General features: G+C 37.9%; 2 protein-coding genes across 3 annotated transcripts in view; one reads left to right on the forward strand and one right to left on the reverse strand.

Annotated features, from left to right (window-relative positions):
• LOC124154709 overlaps nucleotides 1-8,951 on the reverse strand; it is a 96,156-nt gene extending 87,205 nt beyond the window's left edge. Inside the window, exons 1-5 of the mRNA XM_046528591.1 lie at nucleotides 8,703-8,951; nucleotides 8,440-8,626; nucleotides 8,133-8,351; nucleotides 4,609-4,766; nucleotides 193-365 (exon numbers count right to left, since the gene is read on the reverse strand). Coding sequence (XP_046384547.1) covers nucleotides 193-365; nucleotides 4,609-4,766; nucleotides 8,133-8,351; nucleotides 8,440-8,626; nucleotides 8,703-8,792 — 827 coding nt within the window. The 5' untranslated portion in view covers nucleotides 8,793-8,951. The remainder of the gene's footprint in view (nucleotides 1-192; nucleotides 366-4,608; nucleotides 4,767-8,132; nucleotides 8,352-8,439; nucleotides 8,627-8,702) is intronic.
• Nucleotides 8,952-9,026: 75 nt separating this feature from the next.
• LOC124154710 (thioredoxin, mitochondrial) lies at nucleotides 9,027-15,680 on the forward strand. 2 transcript variants are annotated; one of them, XM_046528592.1, is made up of 3 exons: nucleotides 9,027-9,117; nucleotides 9,324-9,530; nucleotides 9,988-15,680. In XM_046528592.1, exon 3 carries the CDS (start codon nucleotides 10,285-10,287, stop codon nucleotides 10,777-10,779), a length of 495 nt encoding a protein of 164 aa, XP_046384548.1. In that variant the 5' UTR covers nucleotides 9,027-9,117; nucleotides 9,324-9,530; nucleotides 9,988-10,284; the 3' UTR covers nucleotides 10,780-15,680. The 2 variants fall into 2 exon arrangements, with proteins under 2 accessions (XP_046384548.1, XP_046384549.1); XM_046528593.1 differs by lacking the exon at nucleotides 9,324-9,530 and having other exon boundaries at nucleotides 9,038-9,117.
• Nucleotides 15,681-16,515: the final 835 nt, after the last annotated feature.

Raw genomic sequence — 16,515 nt, forward strand, 5'->3', positions numbered from 1 at the left:
TTCCTCCAGCATTTCAGGTTTTCGTGATTAACAGGTTAGCTCATAAATGTAAAACAATATTGAGAGTACTTGCAGGTTGAATCTCCAGGAGTTACATTACGTTAATAACATCTAAGGCAATTTACAACAAGTATTTCCACAAATTGCCACTACATTTTAATGGATTAGTAAAACAACAAGTCTAATTATTACCAAAAATCAGTTTTTCCTCCTTCTTCCCAGGTGAACCCATGCAGGTCAACAGTTGTGTCAGTTCTGTGTTCCCTTGGGTCATTCAACACCACAATAATTCTTTCCTTTTTGATTTTGAATGACAGCAAATGCCACACGGTTCTTTGAAGAGGCCAAGTGGTAGGTAACTGAAACTGATAAAAGTACATTGGCATGAATGATTGAATATGACCAACAAATTAAGTTTATATGGAATCTTCTACATATTATGAGCTGTTTATTCTTATTTCATTTCTTGCCAGTGATGACTTGAATGAACATCAAACAGGAAGCATTGTCTACTTTCACTGCACAGCCACTATACATTTTGCACTCACTCCCAAAAATACGCCATTTCCAATCACAAGTATGATAACTGCAACATTTGATTACAAATTGATTGGTACTGCCAGTTTTAATTTTTCACCCAACTTCAATGACAACACAGATTTGTCCTCAATAATAAAATTTGTGCAGTTAAAAAAAAATGAAATAAATATAAATATGTACAGTACCCTCCCGATTATCCTAATGGCTAATGATGTGATGGGGGGAGACATGGCACAAATAGGTAATCAGAAAACGTGGATAACCCAAACTTTCACTTTAACGTCTTGTAATGTTCATAATTTACATAAAACGAACAACATATTATTATTTATGCTGTTATTCTGTTATTTTAGAGTGCTTCCCGTACTCAATGAGAGCTTTCTTTGCCAGTTCCTGATCTTTTTAGTGGCAATAAAATTGTTGTATTCTTATTATTAATGCTCCATGTAAGGCCTGGTTTGAAAACCACACATCCGTGGCTGTGTGATCACGGATACAGAAAAGTGGCTTGCATGAATACCGTATATATATGAATGTAGTCTCCCCTTTTTTCCAAAAATGCCCATGTAAAAAGTAAAGAGGGGACTACATTCAAGCATGTTTTTTAAATTTTTCCCAAAACTGAGGCCTCAAAATTAGGGGGGGGACTATATTTAGAGTTGGACTGTATTCAATGAAATACGGTGCTTCAAAACTACTGCTCGACATGGGAAACTACACTGTCAGGCAGCACGCCAAGTAGTTGCATCTCACAGAAGTTGCCCGGGTTGCAACAGCTGCGTCATGTATATTCGTGATCATGGAGTGCGGTCGCGCACAGCGAGGCTTGTGAAACAAGAACACTGTGCTTCCGTGAATACAGTTAACGCGCGATCGCTTACGTTTTACGTTTGGGGATTCTAACGGAAATAACAAGCCCAGTGTATCCATTGCATTAATGCAATAATTCCAATGATTTTGCGCCAGATTTTATTTCTTTATTAAGATCGCAGAAAATATTGAGCGAGAGTGAAAATCATGCATGGATAGCCTGCAACACGGATATACCACAGCCAGATAATTGGGAGTCTGTACAAGGATAATTAGATAAAATACAGCTTGTTTAATTACCTTCTTATGTATCACTTCTCACAACATGCCCACCAAGATTTCAAACATAGACTATGGGTTAAACATCCCAACAAAGATTTTGACCCCACTATCGGCGAATGAAATGCATATTTAGTTTCCTTTCTGCCGACATGGAATTCAGCTTAAGAAGAGCATGTCGGCAGAGAGAAAACTAAAAACTGGGCTCGGAATTGCGCAGGTTGGAAATTAATTAATTTCTAAAATGGCGTGGAATTTTATGAATGCATGAACGAAATTAGAACAGGGGCTATTTTGCCATCTCACGTCCACGCACTCTTGCATGTGTTTTAGTAATTCGAATGTCCCTTTACACGACGCAATTTTGATTTCGCCTTCGTACACACATTAGATTGTGCAAGTACGTGCCCCATACAAAACAGCCTTTATAGGTTACCCCAGAGCATTAAAAAATAAATTCATTCATACAGGTAGATCCAAAGTCATTTTTTTCTTATTATATACAGTAAAACTTCAATTTTACGCACTTTGATTTTACATCAAGTCTCGTTTTTACGCAGTGACCTTCAAGTCCGGCCGGAAAGCATAGGGAATTGCAATGGTGAAACTTCGATTTTACATCTTTTCTTGATTTTACGCAGTTTTTCGATTTTGCGCAGCATAACCCCATCCCCAAAGAGGTCGCTAATCTTGATTTTACGCAGTTGTCTTTCGGCTTGTTTTGAAAATCCGACTAGAGCAATATGAAGTTAGGTTATTATTTCGTCTCAATGAGTTGCAAAAATGAATACAGGAACGGTTGAAATGACGTCGCGCTGTTGAGCGTGAAACTAAAAACATCGCGAATCTAATTATTGCTTCCCCGTGAGCCCTCTCAGTAATATTTCAGGCTCCATTACGCATCAGCTCTTAGTTCAAATTCGCCGTAGAAGGATATAGAACCCTAAAACACACGGCAATCGCCGTGTATGCATAACTACTTTTGATTAAGACATGATCGCTGGAGATATTAACATTATCACCTTTCGTTTATTATTCGACTTATTGATCGACGCTGTTTATAACCAGAATTATGAACTACGCAATATCTATCCCCAACGCAAGGCTTTTTAGAATTTTGCCAACGCTATGTTTTCCGTCGCCCCAGCGAAATATGACGGCGAAATGAGTCGTTAAAAATACTCCCGTGCCAAAATTTTGGCTTCCAAGGTGATCCAAAAAAGATAGTCGTACTTCTAGTATGGACGTAAGTTGATGGTGATTCAACACGATGGTAAAAGCAGCATGCATTGTCTCATTCCCAGGCTAATCCCACAACTGCGGGACAAATGGAGGCGGGGAAAAATTGCTTGCGCTGCGCGCTTATCAGAACCGACTCAACTTGTATCTCGTTGTCAGAGGGTTTAAATTAAACATGGTTGGAACTTGAATAGCTATTAGCTTAACTCCGCTAGGTGGCAAGCGTTTTAACGGAACGGGAGTTAATGCCCTCGGAGAATAACTCGCGTCGTCAATCGTCATGTAATAATTGAAGTCAAATTCAAGACGTGAGTGATAAGGTAGTCCCTTTAAACTCAGGAATGGCTTGGTACCATTAAATCGAAATACAAAAAGTGTCCGGAGTTGTTATCATGTATGGGGAAGCAAAATATTACGTGAAGCTGAGTCACACGGCTTGTGAGTCGAAGGTCCCGGCGCTGAATTCGCGGAAGAATGCCGACAGAGAAGCTATTGCCCTCGGAGAATAACTCGCGTCGTCAATCGTCATGTAATAATTGAAGTAGAGTCAATACCCGGTAGAGTCAATCTACTAATGCTAAAATTTCATGGGGAAATGCTTTTTTAATGCGTATAAATTATAAAGAAGGAAAATTTTTCCGGACTATTAGTCATTTGTTACTCATCACGGGCGGCATGACGGCAGTTATGCGGTCATTTAAATAGCTCATTTAAAAAAAGTGATCTAAGCACCGGAAAAATCTGAATTTCCAAATATCCCGGGTCCTGTGTGCTCCGTATTATCTATGGTATGCTATTTGGAGGTAACCAACGACTGGGATCATTAGCGCCATGAAGTAAGGGCTGGGGGGATAGGAACCCTATGTTGGTATTAGCCAGGTTCTAATGATAAGCTCAAAAGGGACCAGGACTTAACTTCCCATCTGATGGACAGAGTGGTGCACTGGAAGTGCCCTCCACATTAGACTCAAGTAGGGATAGGGCCAACTCTGATAAGTCTCTGCTACTGCCAGGACTTGAACCCAGGCCCAGAGGGTGTAAAGCCTTTGTGATGTATTAGCAAAAGTTTGCTCCCTGTTAATGGGGTTAATTTGGATGATTATCCTCAGGTATCGTGCGAAAGTTATCACCGCGTAAAAGTTATCACCGCGGCTAGTCCCGGTAAACTTTAAACTAATCCTCAGGTATCTCATTTCTTCAATCTCCAATCTTTGTTTGTCTGCAGGTGGTTAAACGGATATCCTGAAAACTGCTTTTAATGAGAATATTTTCGAAAATTAGGTTCTCTGCGACCATTTAGTATCACCATTCCGAAATTTCTCCTAGGTAACAGAAGTAATCTTAGTGCCAGAAATGCTGACAATTCAACCATTTTGTTCAACCATGGGAAACACTGTTCAGGAATGCAACGTTGTTTCTCTTAAGGTAACACCTCATCTGTGGTGTTGCTTTTGAGTAAATAAGATTATTAGGCTTCATTTTCCGAGCAATAATGAGCAAGTGCTATCCTGAAAACTATACTCCTCCTCAATACCAACTCTTGATTTTACACACTTTGATTTTACACAGTGCCCATATTTCGGTCCCTCCAACTGCGTAAAATCAAAGTTTTACTGTATGTACACAAACAGCTCAGTGATTTTGATGAAATTTCACACACATATCTATTAGGCAATTTATATAATACATTTAACCAAAGAGATTAAATTTACAGTTGTTATTATTATTATTAAAACTCACCAAAACAAACTTCCCACCATCCTGCAGAATGCGGTACCACACGAGCATAGGTGGAGATCCACTGACTTCCAGTGCCACAACAGCAATCACGTCAGTCGTTTTAGAAGTGTCATTCCAAGTTTGAAACATAACTGCCGCAGTTGGAAATCCATGAACAGCTGAAAAAAATAAAAATATTGTCAAACTGTACAACCAATCTGATTTTTAACTATGTATTTCCCATGCAACTTTCATTAATCATTACATGTCACAATACGAGAAAAATAGTATCCTGACATATTGTGCAACAGTTCTTGACCTCCTTGTACCTTATATTTTTTATCTGCTTTCTCAAATCCATAGTTATCACTCTCCATTGAAACTTTATCTCCTCCATGTCAACTTGGTGTTTAACAGACTAGTTGATATTTAATGTACACCAAACTCAACTACTTCAATTTCATACCTACTATACCTATGACATTGACCAAATTCAAATTTCAATGAATTATCACACCATTTTATCCGCAAAATCAATTGAGTTTCTATGTCTACACATGTCATGCACCACAAATGGAGCACTCCAATCTCTCTTTTAGCCAACAAACTTTCAGGTGCCATAAACCAATTAAATGTCTTAGCAAATGCCTTTCTCTGGATTTACTCATAAAAGTTTACCACTTCTCCATATATTTCCACAGATTGTGCAAAAAATCCACAGAGGAAAGAATCATTTGCCTCGACCAGGATTTGAACCCAGATCTCCTGATTTCAGGTCAAGTACTATAGCCAGTTAAGCTACCACGGCATCTTTCTCTTCCATGGAAAGAGTCCAGCCGGTTGAGATGGTGAAAAGTGCCCCCAGGCATTTTGAAAAATAAAAAATATACACTTGAAGTGCATCAAAAATTATGTGTTTCCCCAAAGTCTCTAAAAGAGCCCTAACAATGGAAATTAACCCCAAAAAAAATGAAACACGATTTTTGTTTTTTTAACCATACCAACAGTTTTTATTTTTTTAAATCTTAATCATAATTTTACTATGTATATACTTTTATGTTCTACCATCCTCATTTTATTCAAAAATTTTTGACTGAAAACTTTTGCATGAGTTTGAAATTTTCAAAATAAAATTAAAAATTTTAGGAAACAATAGACACGCTGAAAATATATATGTAGTTACCACTACATCAAAGTACAATCCTAATTTTTTTTCAGATTTTTAAAATTGGTGGAAATGTCAAAAACGCGAATTACTGCTGGGCGCCATTTGCATCTACGTATTCCTGGAGGATATTTGATTTGATTGTTGAGAGCAATGATTGTTGATCAGTTTGTAATATTATTGATTTAGAATGAACATTAACATAACCAATGCCTATAACACTTAGGTTAATCGTTATTAATGTTTATAACCATACTCTCAAGATTTAAGTTCGTCTTCATGCTTCATGAAATACGTCTGCCGAAAACGATTTTTTCATATCTCCTGACTTTAATTTACCATGAAGTTATCGCCAAGACAAGAACAAGAAAAATCATGAAGTTACCGAGTAAAACCATAAACCTAGAAGAGAAATTGAAAGAGGTCAATAGCTTTGAAAATGAAGAGCATCAAAGCAATATTGCATGGAAGTTTAAACTCACAATGCCTTATTCTGAATAAAGACTAGTTAAAACATCAGTGACCTCAGCCGCACCAACTTCAACCAAGCAGTCAACACATACGGAAAGTTTATTGTGAATCTGTACAAAAAGACAAAGGTGGTAATCGCTCTGAGACATTTAGTGAAAGCTCCGGTTGAATCCAGAATTTTAAATGGCAAGCAGGTATTTTCAGCGAATCAGATGAATCTGCAAGTGATGATAGTGCAGTCATCACAACATTTTCTGATGAACTCCAAGCTGTGATTGAAAGTGCCTCCTTTCCCCCTCAACAAGTTTTTAGTGTTGACGAGATGATAGTTTGGGAAAAGAATGCAAACTCGTTCTTTCATTTTCAGGGAAGGAAAACCTGGGTCAGGTTTTAAGGCATATAAAGAGCTGTTTCTGTTGCTGTTTCACGTAGCTGCTAATGCCTCGGAGGACTTCAAATTAAAATGATTTATCATTGATAAACTCCGCTAGCTATGAAATGGAATTCAAAGTAGCATTTGCTTGTCATTTTGATGAGCGGCAAAAGGGCCTGGGTGACACAATAATTGTTTTTAAACTGGTTTGAAAAATCGTCAACTGCCTGCAATGCATTACGAACCCTTGAGATAGCTGATGTTAGCCCACCCGCACAACAGGGAGGAATTCCAAAAGCACGTACGAATATTTTTTAATGTGAATAAAAGTCTTTGAATGCGTGTCTACTATCTTTAAAGATATTTAAAAAACAATAAACATTTATATAAATGAGGTTTTCTAAGGCTATTTATGGGAATTTATATGGTTTAGAGGAAATTCCATACCGAACACTAAGGCTACCAGGAACACATCCCTATCTTCCCAATGTTAAACACACTCGTCTAACGCAAATTCGTATAGCGAAAACGCATCCCTTGCACTATACGAGGCTTGGGTGTAAATAATTTCAATTATGAGAGCAGCACATGAGAGGGAAAAAGGCACAGCAGTAAGGATATCAGAAAAAAATAACATTAGCAAAGAGGACCTTGAATGGCTCAGCTAATGAAAGACTATACGTAAGAGCTATAAACAAAGTCTGCTCAGGAGAGTGGCACTTTACGATGCAGAAACATGAATGCTGGGAAGAGAGGATGAGAAAAGAGTGGAAGCATTCAAGACATAGGTGTACAGGAGAACAGTGAAGTGGACTAAGAGGAGGAGGAACAACTAAGTGCTAGACATGGTGGGTGAAGAAGAGGGGCACTTCTGGAAGAGATTGCAGGATTTGGATGATGCAGCTTCTGACAGTTCCTCCCAACTTCCCACTTTTATTCCCAGACTATATATCAATGGCAAAACTGTGAAACTCAAATGTGAAATAAAGTTAAGTGATGGAAATTCCGCTCTACCAAGTGCCCCACCCAGGAGGGTAACCCAACCCCCATCTCAAACACAGCACCCACGCGTGAGTACACAACCACGATCTGCATGACTTTGGTGTTTTTCCTCGACTTCCAGTCCAGATTTGTACTTTGCTGATGTGTCTGAACCGTGAATGAGCAGCAAAGGCATGCCTACAGAGGGTGCTGTGATACCCATGCCAAATATCCTAGGGGCAAAATACAGCCTTAAAAGACCCAAAAATTATAGTAATTAGAAAATACATGATAGAATCCTAAAATCCCAATACTTACAGGAAATAGGAATAAACAATGACTGCTAAATTATTTAAAAGATAATGCCACAGCCACGCATTTGGGAACTTGCCTATTAATCATTCATCTTTGAGAATTTATAACGGTGGTATCTGCCATTCACTTCAGGCCAAAAACCAAACAAAAAACCAAAACACCAGAAGACTTCTCAAGTGACTTTGCCTATCAAGCAATAAAAAATTTGTTGATTTTCACAAAAGTGTATATTTAACTTACCCAACACTGCCTGCGAAGCATTATAGGCGGGGTATTCCTTTCTTTGATAAGTAGCTAGGTAAGGAGCACTATATGAACAGAGGGTCAGAGATTCTTCACCTAGGCCGAGTAGAAGTCCTTGATTTCTAGCAGTCTCCAAAGAATACCATGACATTACCCCAATTCCACTACAGCCATCGCCCATCCACTTCTCTTCATGGACACCAGAAATCCTTAGAACTAAATATGAGAAAGAAATGCGAAACATTGCATAAAAAGCAAACAATGACTGAAATGCACTACTTTCGACTATGAAAATCAATAATACCTTCTCTATTTCCTGTTCCAGTGCCAAACCGATACGAATGCCAATATTCTTTTTCTGTAACACCTGCATCCTCACGTTTAACACGACTATTTGGAGGTACATTAAGTGAGCCACCCCCGGTGCCAAATTTAAACATTTCCTCCAATTCATTGCTTATTTCCGACAGCAAACTCGCACTCCGCTCGCTCTACAACACGAAAATGGACAACGTTTATACAAAGATGACAACACAAGAACTCAAAAATAAAAAAAAATTAAAATACCTCAGGAACAGCAGAAAGTGCAACTTCAAAAAAGAGGAAAATACACCAATACCGAGCCAAAGTACAAAGCTGCTGAAGCATAAATGCCATTACGAAAGCCTGTTCGTAAACTTAGAATGGATATATGAATTAGAGCACGTGCTCTCTAAGTGAGGTTGTCTTAGGTACTACTCCAAGCAACCATTACTACCTCACTGCAGCAGAAGCCTGAAAGAATGATTGGAATAAGAACACTCCTCCCGTCCCCGTCTTCTTAAAGATACGCAGTTGAATGCATCGCATTTTCACTTTTCCAAACAATCGCGCTCCGCGAGCAGCTGCTTAAACGGATGTGACGACACAAACAATTGCTGTTGATGGGATGACGTAATTTATAAATGTGCCTTCCGAGAAGTGTGTGAAGGATATTGTCAAGGTAGGAGCAATAGAATTAGCAATTATATCATTACTGCTGCGCAGTAGATTAGTTAAAAACCACAAGAAAAGATTGCCGAGTTTAGCAGAGCTTGTTTTGATTATATTTTGTGCGAGACTTAGCTCCGAATTCATGTTACGTATTCGTCATTATGTCCCAGTAGTTAGATTTTTTTCCGAAGATGATGATTTAAGTGTTTATTTTAGGTTATGACAGTATTGGTTTTTGGATTCGGGATAGGGATATTCACCATTCTCATCCTGTGGGTTCTGAGTTTTATGCTGTGCATCTTATCATATCGAACTCAGAAAAACTTCGGGCCTGCCTCTATTGTTATTGCCCTAATCATAACCGTCGTTCTTTTATCGATTCCTCGGGAGCAAGAAAATAAGGATGATCACACCACAATAAAGGTAATGGAATTTAAATCAAAATTAATGGAAAGATGATTTTAATTTGATTAGTACCGCACTGTAGACAGGTTTCCTTTACATTTGTGTTGGGGACAGCTGATGCTTGTTTTGCCCATTTTCTGAGCTTCATGTGTATAAGTCATTGATTCAAACTTTAGGAGTGATATTTCAGTGCTTTCAATAGGACCTGAGTTGATATATAAAAGCAATTCATAGTCTCCTGTGTAGTTTTAGTTCCTTCAAACGCATTGTCATTCATTCACAAGGTCTTTTAACTGAAGTGATCGAATCACACTTTCACTTCATTACCATTGAGTTCTCGCATGAAACATTTTATTCCAGTGGCATTTCTTGAATTTATGCTTGCTTTGAAACTTCATGAGTTAATATGTTCAAATGCAATGGTTTTGTTCCCGTATGCATTTCCTCTAACAAATTTATTGCTTTTCTCTTTCAGGTGTTTGACAGCTTTTTCTTTTGGAGGATAGCTATTATTATCTTCTTGGCATTGTCGGCTGTGTGTGGGTTTATCTGCTATTTGTTTTCAGATTTGATGGTACCTTGTCATGCTCAGCCTATCAAACAGTGGAGGCTTTGAGATACTGTGGTGACTTTGTGCTCATTGTTACCATCGATTAAAACTTAAAATATAAACCTTGAGAATTAGATTTTCCGAAACTTCTTGAATCAAGTATAAGTTAATTCCGAATTTGACCTAGAGGGTAATAGTTTAACGCTACTGCAGAGGCCCAAAATGGTAATGCTTCACAGCCTTATCAGTTGTCCCAGGTGGGTTGCATTTCGAATGGCGAGAATCCTCTCTCGCCATAATCGTAGTTTTTTTCAATCCCCACCACATAGAAAAGTTTTCGATGTTAGTGACTCTGACACCTTCATGGAGCGAGTGATGAACAGTGATATCCCTGTGCTGGTCAACTTCCATGCTGAGTGGTGCGAACCGTGCCAAATATTGACTCCTCTTCTGCGCAAGTTATTAGCGACGTCGACTGATGTTGATCTTGCTGTGATCGATGTGGAGGACTGCCCAGAGCTGGTTCACACCTTTGAAGTCAAAGCTGTACCCGCCGTGGTGGCTGTCACTAACGGCCAGGTTGCGGACAAATTTGTTGGATTAGTGGATGCAGCAATGGTGGAAGGTCTCATTAATAAGCTCTCACTCGTAAATAAGAAAACTCCCACTGGAACTGATCCAAACCATTTAGGTAACAAACACCATAGCCCACAATAACTAATGACAATTTAGGCTGTTCTATTAATTTGTAGTTCCTCCCATACTGAGACCTTGCAATGTGTATTTGTTTCATTTGCTGGTTATTGAGAAATGAGAGCCAAAAGATTTTATATGCTGTAATTTATGCTGAAAGTTAGGTATTGCTAATTTTTAGTGAACGAAAACGAACATGACGTGCCTTTCCTTATGGATATGCAGCCAATGCCATTATGTTCAAAGACTATAATCTGGGGGCCACCTCTTGGTTAAGTGAAATTCACTTCATTGGTGGCTACCATGGAAAACATGACTGGACATTTTTGTGTATACATATTGAGTAGCATTACTCAAGTAGTTGAATTTGTTATTGTTTTGTTCTTTATGTCATGTAGTGTGTACTGTTACACCTGTGACTGTCAGTTTTTGATAGAATTTTAAAATTATTATATATTGCATTAATGCAAATTAAGTCTGATTGCAAATATTATTTATGGAGTTCATCAATATGGAGTCTGACAGAGGTCCTTATTAGATTTCTGAATTTGGGTGGTTACAACGTTTCTGTTTTAACTCAACCTTCCCAGCTGTCTTCTAGGGAGATTTCATGCCTTACACACACAAAAATGTGAGTGCCGTAGGGAAGCTGACCATTATGAGGAATTCTTTTCTTCTTCTTTCCTCAGTACTATTTTCAGTTTGAATGATATTTGGATAGTGTAACATGAGTGTGATCTAGTTACCTTTACTCATAGATTTTCCTACGTTTCACATGATAAATGCTCTTAAAATTCCCATTCTGTATTATTAAAAACTCAATTCTTGCTGGAATGTAAATGCCTTCTTAATACTTCATCAAAGGATTCTTACTTTTGAGAGTTCTCTGATGGTTTCTTTCTCTGCATTGCTGCTGGAGAAAACTACAATAATCACAAAAAAATGTATCTGGAGTTAAATGTGCATGAAAGCACCTCTAAGAGTGAACATTAAATAGGTTCCTAATATTAAGTCTGAACCATAACTATTAGTCAAGTGTATTTCAAACAGTATAGATGATTTGTATTGGATATATTTGTTGTACTGTGAATACTAACAATTCATAATTCAATGTAAGGCCCTGCACATACTGACATAATTATAGCAAACCTTGCTCCCTATCAAACTGGAGCAATTCAATTGATATTCTCACAAGTGCATTGTGCACTGCATAAGCGAGTCATTAAGAGAATCTTGTTAATTATTTAACATAGATGAAATAGTCAAAGCTCTCCTTTCTTAATTTCAATGAAACATTTTGAATATTTTCCTAATGACGCAGGCCCCACCCCTGCTGAAATGGGCATAGCCACTGTTTTTGGATGGCAGAGGACCACCCACCCTCCATCCCCATTCCAAGTGGTGTTTCTCTCCCTGAAATTTTCTTCGGTTTAACCTTTTCAGAAGTTGAGGATAACTTGTATAGCACTCAAATTAGTTTCCCGCTCCTGGTGCAGCGTGGCTGCTGCATTTTTGATTAAATTGTTCTGGGGAGCACAAGCCTTCTGTTCCCCCCCTCCTGGTACACTCGAAACTATGCCCATTCCTGTTGGTATTCTGTAATCTGCTATTATGAATCAGGATGCTTGCCAGTGTTTATCTAAAATAACATTATAGAACAGAAAATATTTTTTAGTTTTCTATGGTTATATTTTTCAGGATTCCATTCATATATGTCTGTTTACTTTCTTCACTTCTGAGTGCTCTGTTTTGTAATGAGCATATAATTATTGCTGTAAGATGATCTAGCTTTTTTATTTTTGAGTGCTGTGCCATCTAATGAGTATGCATCAAAGTGATGCAGTATGGTATCATTACAGTCATAAAAATGCATACTCATCCAAATTTGCATAATCTAATGTAGAAAAAAAATTCATTATTCTTGATGTGTATGCATGGTAATCACCAAATGCTCCATGAGGGAGTAAACGTTCTCCCAGAGGCTTGAGTCTGAGGAAAAGGGGTCTTATTTGAAATTCTTATGTGTGTAAAATTGAAAGATATTTATTTGAGTGAGATGCCATGTGAATAGCAAGAAAAATCATAAGAAAAGAATAGCTCTGTTAATAATTTGTGGCAACATCATGTGTGCCAAACGGCATGGGAAGGTGGCCATTGTTTGGTGGATGAGGCGGATGAGCCCCTCCTCTGAAGGCCTCTTAGGGAAGGTAGAGTTGTGAGGGTGGCCAACCTAAGTTCAAGTGTTCTCAGTCCCTCTGGCATTTGTGTGGATGTCACCAACTTTTAACAGAGCTCTACCGCTTACATTTCAGCTAATTTCTGCCTAACAGAGAATCAGACTTGTATACCTCTACCTTTTTATTTTCTAACTGCAGTGAAAGTTTCCTCAGATTCCTCAAGTCATAATCTGATTATCTCATCAAATTCAGTGAAATTTGTTGCAAACTTTTTATTCATTGTATGTGCTGAGTTTAGGTTTAAGAAGATTAAGAGTTCATATTAGTGGACTTTTCTAAATTCAAAGTCTGAATTGTCTTTCTTGCACTGTTCTTTGAACTTCTTCTCGGGTGACTCAAATTTGCATGGTTTGGTATGGCAAGAGTATTGGCAAAATGGCAGTCCCAAAGTTGCTGACTGCCATGTGGACTAGGCCGTGGCTATATTGAAAATTTATCTTCAGATTGCAATAATTGTTCAGTATTGATTATTGATGACAGTAATATCTAATTTTGAAGCATAATTTTCGGGCCCCACAAAAATATCTGAACAAAATAATTAATTGAACCCAATTTTTTATTGAGCGTTACGTGATGATATCATGGGGAGGCAATTATAGAATGTGTGTCATCATATTCTATAAAGAAGTGATTTTTTAATGGGACCTATAAGGATATTGGGTCCGATATAACAGACAATATTTTATCGCCAGTTTTCTAAGCTCGGTATCAGATTCCCAATACATAAAAATACATACTTGTATGGCCCAGGCCTAGTGTGGCTCGTCAAACTTCTTTCCTGCTTTAGCTCAATGATGCTGGTTGTTCATTGAAGGGATTGGATGGACAGATAATTGACTGTTAAGGTATAATCACGTTTTTAAATGTATAATACTGTCTTACTTAAGACGATTCATAACTATACAAAAATTTTCCAAGTAGTTAACTAAGAACTTAAAGATTTTATGCAGCTGAAGACAAGGTAATCAGTGGTAAAATGCTCTCAAAAGAGCCTATTAAACCACCATGGATGTTAAACATCGTACCTATAATTCTGCTGTTCGTACCCTTTTTGGGTGTTATTTGTTTTTGCACGTATTTTTTTGAGACGGTCAATCCATCTTGTGGGCCCTTGCTTTGTGTAAACATATTTGTTTACAATCTTGTTTGTGATGAAATTCCATTTCATGCTAGTCTTTAGAAGTAAGTAGTATCTAAATATAAAGCTATGTGTGGTTTTACTTTCTGAATAATCAATTATATATTTCAAAGATGAAAATAACTCAATGGCATCCCAAGTGTATATTATGTATCACGTCAACGTCATCACAATAAAATGTCTCTAATAAAAATAGTACTTAAGTCTTAAATGGCATCTTGGCAGGCTTATTAGCTTAGGTATCTTACTTTTGACCAGCTTTTGTGTGTTAGCTAACTCAAAATGAGAGATTATGAGCATCAAAGTGATGTGTGAAGGTCTGGGAAAAATACTGAAAAATTTGCTGTGGAATATTCATTGAAATTGTTCTGGGATCTTCTTTTTGCTACTATCATGTCTGAACTGTTATAATCAGTGAGGACTCACGAAATAGGAGGTAGTTTCTGCTATTTATCCAAGGCTAACCTTTGTTTCACTATCCAATTCCTCTAAGCTAGTGCTCAGTGACAATGATATAATATATAACCATTCATATTTTTTTTAAACTTTTTTGAAAGGCATGTGTGTGTGTGTGTATTTTTGAGAAGTGGAATATTGTAGCCAATTTTGGCAATGATATTTGACTTATGTCAGTAGTAATCGAATGTGGCCTGTTAATGCTCTCACGAAATCAGATTTATAATGTAATTAGTGCAATGTAAATTTGAACTTGGATATGTTTCTGTTTTATTTTCTTCAATTGCTTTAATATTAATCGCCGTATTTTAACTCTGTTAAAATTTCCTGGAACATGGGTGCATGCAGTGGAACAGTGGGAAGGGTGAAAAAGGCGGGTGTAGGGAAGGGCAAAAGTAACCCTCACACTCAGCCGTAAGGGAAAGGCAGGGTCGTTGGGGAGGCCAATCCTAAAAGGGGTATGTAATTTGAAGGTGATTATTTTATGAAAACATATTCTGGGTGGTTGGCAGCGAGTGCAATCATTCTCAATGGACTCCTTTTAAGAGAATGGTCACTTTCACCCTCTCCCTGCAGACTTGTCTGGACCGGAAACGAGTTTTTGCACAGGTGCCACAGAATTTAAGCAGAGCTAAACATACCATTGAGTCAATGTATGACTTGAGAAAGCATATCCCTGGGAAATTTATTGTTTTATCTAATGTTTATTTTGAGGTCTCAAAACGCACAATATTAATTTTTTCATCTTTAAAATGAGTTACTTTTGATCTTGAATTTTATATGTTTGATCCATTCATAATCGTGGATATTTATGAGGAGCTTCACATCTGCACTTGTATTTTAGACAATAATGGGCTGTAGTGCCTTCTGTATGCAATGGAGCCAACTGTGGTGATGATGGCTGTGTTGAAAGTGAGCAGGCCTATGAATTGTACATAGTGGGGAATGTTCTGTATGTATGTATCATAATGAATTGAGACTTAGCTGTGGTTTTATTTATATATGTTACTTGTGAAAAGAAATGTATAAATTACTGTTTGAATTCTTGTATCAAAATATGCCAAATAATATTACTGATGCCTTGTTTCAGGAAATGGCTCTGATCCTAATTTTATTATTAATATAGTATTAAAATCATAAAAATATTATGCTACAACCCCCTTAAATTCGTCTCCCGTTATTAAGCTTGTTCCTTCGCTTCCCTGATGCTCTTGCTATTCTTCCTCTGTTGTCCTCCTATTTACCTCTCAAGCACTTACCTCACTCAAGGTCTCTTCCACGGAGGACTAACCCTTCCATGTTTTCCTCCATTATTATCCATGTCAATTATAAAGTGGCATGTGGTGCTCCCCACTTGCCTTTCTTCTCCTATTAACTCCTCGTGTCTCACTTTATTTCTGGTAAAGAAGCCATATTAGCTTATTTTAAACCCTATCATTGATGTGGGGGTGTTGTCAGAGTTGGCTATTCCTTTGGTATTGAAGATTTCTCAGGTCTCACATGGGGTTCGGTCTTCCATACCACCACCTGATGTTTCAATGTACAACTCGTCCTCGGGGATTCAGGATCCAATGCCATTCCATCAGTGCATAGGGGTGTTTATGCAAATTGATTGAGAGCAGTTGTCTCCTGATTGGCTGCCACTCCCCTCAGATTTTTAGGTGGTTGTCCCATCTATAGCTGATGTTGTAGCAACAGTCCCTATTGATAGCACTGCCAAATCTTGATAAATTCTTTCTCAAAATGATCCCAGCACTAACTAAAGAACTTCATTTCTTCCCAGTGAATCATTTGGTTTTCATGGGTGCTGTGATTGGCCAATCCTGATTTATCGAGTTGTCCTAGTTGGAAGATGTCTATCGTGTTCTTTCACCCTTGTCTCCATTGTGCGGCTCATCTCTCCAAAGTAGGTTTTTCCCATGTTTGCAT

Source organism: Ischnura elegans, chromosome 2, assembly GCF_921293095.1.
Source record: "Ischnura elegans chromosome 2, ioIscEleg1.1, whole genome shotgun sequence".
Taxonomy (NCBI): Eukaryota; Metazoa; Arthropoda; class Insecta; order Odonata; family Coenagrionidae; genus Ischnura; species Ischnura elegans.

What these genes read in the sequence shown, in the direction of transcription:
- LOC124154710 (XM_046528592.1), top strand. Translation starts at nt 10,285, where the DNA reads ATGGTAATGCTTCACAGCCTTATCAGTTGTCCCAGGTGGGTTGCATTT.